Below are 5,374 nucleotides of genomic sequence, written 5' to 3' on the forward strand. Positions count from 1 at the left end.
ACCACCTAGAAGGACAAGGGCAGCAGATGCATGGAAACACCACCACCTTGAAGTTCCCCTCCAAGTCACTCACCATCCTGACTTGGAACTATATTGCCGTACCTTCACTGTCGCTGGGTCAAAATCCTGGAACTCCCTCCCGAACAGCACTGTGGGTGTACCTACACCACAGGGACTGCAGCGGTTCGAGGCAGCAGCTCACAATCACCTTCTCAAGGGCAATTAGGGATGGGCAATAAATGCTGTCTAGCCAGCAACGCCCACAACTGATGAAAGAATAAATTAAAAAACTATTGTTTACCCCTTCACTCTGCTCCCTCGATACACCGGTGTGTACCCTCCTCACCCTGCCCCCTCGATACACTGGTGTGTACCCTCCTCGCCCTGCCCCCTCGATACACTGGTGTGTACCCTCCTCGCCCTGCCCCCTCGATACATTGGTGTGTACCCTCCTCGCCCTGCCCCCTCGATACACTGGTGTGTACCCTCCTCGCCCTGCCCCCTCGATACACTGGTGTGTACCCTCCTCGCCCTGCCCCCTCGATACATTGGTGTGTACCCTCCTCGCCCCGCCCCCTCGATACATTGGTGTGTACCCTCCTTGCCCCGCCCCCTCGATACATTGGTGTGTACCCTCCTCGCCCCGCCCCCTCGATACATTGGTGTGTACCCTCCTCGCCCCGCTCCCTCGATACACTTGTGTGTACCCTCCTCACCCTGCCCTCTTGATACACTGGTGTGTACCCTCCTCACCCCGCCCTCTCGATACACCGGTGTGTACCCTCCTGGCCCCACTCCCTCGATACACCGGCATGTACCCTCCTCACCCCGCCCTCTCGATACACCGGTGTGTACACTCCTGGCCCCACTCCCTCGATACACCGGCATGTACCCTCCTCACCCCGCCCTCTTGATACACCGGTGTGTACCCTCCTCGCCCTCGATACAGTGGTGTACCCCCACCTTGTCCTGCCCCCTCGATAGTGTACCTTCCTCAACCTGCCGCCTTAATACACTATTGAACACCCTCAACCTGCCCCCTTCATGCACTAGTGAACCTCAACCTGTCCCCTTGATACATGTGTATACCCCCTCACCTTGCGCCCTCGATATAGTGTGTACCCTCTCCCTGCCCCCTCAAAATAGTGTGTACCCTCTCCCTGCCCCGAGTGTACCACCTCGCTCTGTAAACTCGATACACTAGTGTAAACCCCTTCACCCTGCCCAGAGTGTGTACCCCCTTGCCCTGTCCTTTCTACATTAATGCAGGGTTCAGTAACCTTTTTTACTATAGGCCTTTTTATTTTAGGCAAAATGTATTTTTGAGCGTGATGAAAATTCAGCAATTCTAAAACAAATAGTTGAGGTTGCCAAATATCTGCAACAGAATGCCTAATTTGCATAGAAATTAAATACATGGCGTTTATTGTATGTCTGAATAGAAACAAAAATCAGAGTTAAATAGACCGAACTGAAATATTGTACTTTTTGCCGTTTTATTAATATAATCGTCAGTAAACTCATCTTTAGAACAAACTTTAACTTAAAACGCATAGAATAAAGACAATTCTTTTGCCATTAATTCTCATGATAAAAATAATAGGTTCTAATAACATTCAGAATAATTTATGGTCACCGCTATATTAGAAACAATAATGTGATTGCAACCACAAAACCTGTCCCTGGAAGCAAAGGCATTATCGATAACCATGCTGTCGCTGTACCACTCATGTTTATTTCGAGCACAGTGATTTTTTTTGTTAAGATGAACATTTGAAACTGTAAAGTGCAGCGTAATGATTAGCCTTTTATCTCCACAATAAAAATATGGCTCTTACTTCTCATGGAAACAAAAAACTAAAAAGAAAATTAAGTCATTTTCATGTGATCTAACTAGAAAACATTGGGAGCCACAAGTGAGACGTAAAAGAGCCACACGTGATCCAAACCTGCAGGGTACAGACCCCTGTCCAAGAGTGTCTCCTTTCACACTCCCCTAACGTCGATGCACATGTGTACCCTCTCACCCTGTCCCCTCGATATGTGTGTAACCCCCTCACCCTGTCTTGGCAACGCACTAACGTGTAACCCCCTCACATGTCTCGGTGACGCACTAGCGTGTAACCCCCTCACCCTGTCTCGGTGACGCACTAGCGTGTAACCCCCTCACCCTGTCTTGGCAACGCACTAGCGTGTATCCTCTCATCGTGCCTGCTCCTCTCTCAAGATACTGGCCCAACGTGGGCTTACAGATTCCAGCAAAGCGATGGCTCCTATGTAGTGCCCAGTGAGTGTGCCCCCACCCCATGCACAGCCAGTGAGGGCCCCCCTCTTTCCCAGGTGCCGGCAGTGAGACCACCCCCCTCCCCACCCCCCACCCCCCTGGGCACTGGCAAGGGGCCCCGGATACCACTCTGCCAGCGATCACATCTCAAACTGTTAACAGGGCGGCCTCCAGGCTCTCAAGAAACGGCTGATTTCCTATTGGTCAGCTGGTGTTCTTTCAGGAAGAGGTCTTTAACCAAGGAGAGACACTTCCTCCCACTGCTCGTGAGCAGCGAGGGCTCCTTGCACGCTTAGCGGCCGATTAAAACACTGATAGACGCAGTAAGTGAAAGGCTGGAGTATCACCTTGCCCTTGACATCTAAACCATTGGCACAGGCAGGTTGTAATGCGCCCTGTTCATAGCAGCTGCAGGCTTGGCTCAGGCTGCCAAGGATCACGAGCCAGAAGCCAGACCCTGATAACGCGTGTCAGGAGGGAACAATCCCTTCTCTGAATCTGCATCCCGTGGGTTACTTGTTGTGAACAGTGTCAATTATCAACTCTCTACCCACTGTACCCTTGCCAACACTTCTGACCAATGGGCCCTGGCAGAAAGTATCCAGCCAGTACATTCTGTCTGGGCAGCGGATACCCTTACAATGCTGCCTTGCCCTTGCAATGTCCCTGGGTTGTATGTGGACAGCGCTGTGGCTCACCATGCCCTCGCTTCACGTAGGGTTTGCCACATTCACAGATACAAAGGATTTCCTGCTCCGTCCTCTCCGCCTCGTCCGCAGCCGCTCGATCCTGCCCAGTTTTCCCCGCCTCCAGCTGCTGCTGGGCCACTGGGCACTTGTGTCTCTTCAGGGTGGAAGACTGGGTGAAGGACTTCCTGCACAGGTCGCATTTGTAGGGTTTCTCGCCGGTGTGGGTCCGCAGGTGTTTGACCAGCGTCGAGGAAGACACAAAGGCACGGCCGCACTCACGGCACACGTGGGGCTTCTCCCCCGAGTGACTGCGCTGGTGATCCTTGAGGTTGGAGGACTGAGCAAAGGCCACGCCACATTCTGTACAGACGTACGGTCGCTCGCCTGTGTGAGTCCTCATGTGTCGGCGCAGGCGGGAGCCAAAGGCGAACTTCATCCCGCACAGACTGCATTGGTAGGGCCTGTCACCCCCATGTACCTGCAGGTGCACCCTCAGCGCTGACATTCGCGTGAAGGACTTGCCGCATTCGATGCAGATAAAAGGCCGCTCCCCTGTGTGGATCCGCTGGTGGTCCTGTAGCCCCCGCAGTCGCGTGAAGGCCTTTCCGCAATCGGCACACTCGAACGGACGGTCCCCCGAATGGCGTGTAAGCTGTTGCTGCAGCTCTGACTCCTCGCCGAACACCGCAAAACACTCCTGGCAGCTGTTGGAGTGGTCGGCAACCCTGTCTGACCCCTGCTCAGTCGCCCATTCCGATCCCTCCTCTGACCCCTGCTCCGTCGCCCATTCTGGTTCCCCGTCTGACCCCCGTTCCGATCCCCTGTCTGACCCCCGTTCCGTCGCCCTTTCCGGTCCCCCGTCTGACCCCTGCTCCGTCGTCCTTTCCGGTCCCCCGTCTGACCCACGTTCCGTCGCCCTTGCCAGTCTCTCACCTGAGCCCTGCCCCGTGGCCCCCTCTGACCCCTGGCCCATCACCCAGTTCGGTGCCCCGTCAGACTCCCTGCCTTCTTCCTGGCCCGACGTCCTGCCTGGTCCCCCGTCTGACCCCCTGACCTCTTCCCGGCCTGGTACCCCGCTCGACCCCTGGTCCGAGCCCTGGTCACCGTCGCCCTTGGGGAGGAATCTCTTGTACTTCCGGAGGTTGCTGGCCTGGCTGAGTGCTCTACCGCGGGTCAACGGCCTCAACTCTGGGCTGTGGACCCTGCTCTCTCTCTCCAGGCCTCTGGCTGATGTACAACCCTTGCTGGGGCAGGGGATCAATGCACTGTGAACCTCCTGGTCTGGCTTCGGCTTCTGCAGCCGGTTTAGGGAGGGGCCACGCTGGGAAGGGGTGAAGGACCTGACCCTGCCCTGATGATAAAGCTGCTTCACAAAGGTCAAGGTCTGGCTGCATTCCGCACAGCCACGGGGCTGGTTCTCGGTGTGGGCTGGCTGCTTTCCCTGCATGTGGCACAGAGGGTGGTAGGTCTGGCCGCACTGCCTGTACCGGTACCGGCGCGGGACACTGTGGAGCCGCTGGCATTGACGCCGGGTGGCACGGGGCTGGTAGCCTTTGCTGCACTCGGGGCACTCGAAAGGGTGCTTAAGGTCACGGAGGGCGGCCATGTGGTGGACGGTCCGACTGCACTGTGCCTGCCTGTGTGGTCCCTGCTCTGCGTCACCCCGCGACGCCAAGACACCGGTCAAGGGCTGCCCACCGCCGCTGCGTCTGTTCGGCCGCTGCCCCTTGCGCACGGAGGGCATCTGGGAGAAACGTTTGCCGCACGTCCGGCAGGTGGAGGGCCACTCGTCGGAGTGGGTCAGCTCATGTCGCAGCTTGGCCGTCACGATAAAGTCTTTCCCACACGGGAAGCAGCAGGACGATCCTGCCTGTCTCCACTGCGAGCCTTTCTGTCCGTCCTCAGGCAGTTCACCCTCGACGTCATCCCCCCCAGGCCCCGCCGCTTCGGGGAAGCCGCCCTCCGCCTCTTCCGAACCGCTGCCCCCTCCCTCAGAGTCTTTCCGGACGCTGGCCAGCAAGGCCGCCTCCCGGCGGGGCCCGTGTTGTTTCTCCGGCACCTGGCGGCGCTCGGGCAGACCGTTCTGAAGGGGGGCTCCACTCACCGCCACGGTCTCACCGAGATCCAACTCGGGGTTCATGGTCACAGGCACCTGAGAAAGAAAGAGACCGAGTAATTCACACTGCACGTCGGCGGCACAGGGAAGGGGGGGACGGAGGGAGGGGAGAGGGGAGGAGGGGGGAGGGGAAGGAGGGAGGGGAGGAGGGGGGAAGGAGGGAGGGGAGGAGGGGGGAAGGAGGGAGGGGAGGAGGGGGGAGGAGGGAGGGGAGGAGGGGGGAAGGAGGGAGGAGGGGGGAAGGAGGGAGGGGAGGAGGGGGGAAGGAGGGAGGGGAGGAGGGGG

At 57.4% G+C, this 5,374-nt stretch overlaps 1 protein-coding gene across 1 annotated transcript; it reads right to left on the minus strand.

Moving 5' to 3' along the window:
• Positions 1–1,294: 1,294 nt before the first annotated feature.
• LOC144677959 (uncharacterized) lies at positions 1,295–5,145 on the minus strand. The gene has a single exon (XM_078537914.1). The coding sequence runs from the start codon at positions 5,111–5,113 to the stop codon at positions 2,921–2,923; it is 2,193 nt and encodes a 730-aa protein (XP_078394040.1). The 5' UTR covers positions 5,114–5,145; the 3' UTR covers positions 1,295–2,920.
• Between the last annotated feature and the right edge of the window lie 229 nt (positions 5,146–5,374).

This window comes from Cetorhinus maximus, unplaced genomic scaffold (assembly GCF_964194155.1).
Source record: "Cetorhinus maximus unplaced genomic scaffold, sCetMax3.hap1.1 HAP1_SCAFFOLD_3350, whole genome shotgun sequence".
NCBI classification, from domain to species: Eukaryota; Metazoa; Chordata; class Chondrichthyes; order Lamniformes; family Cetorhinidae; genus Cetorhinus; species Cetorhinus maximus.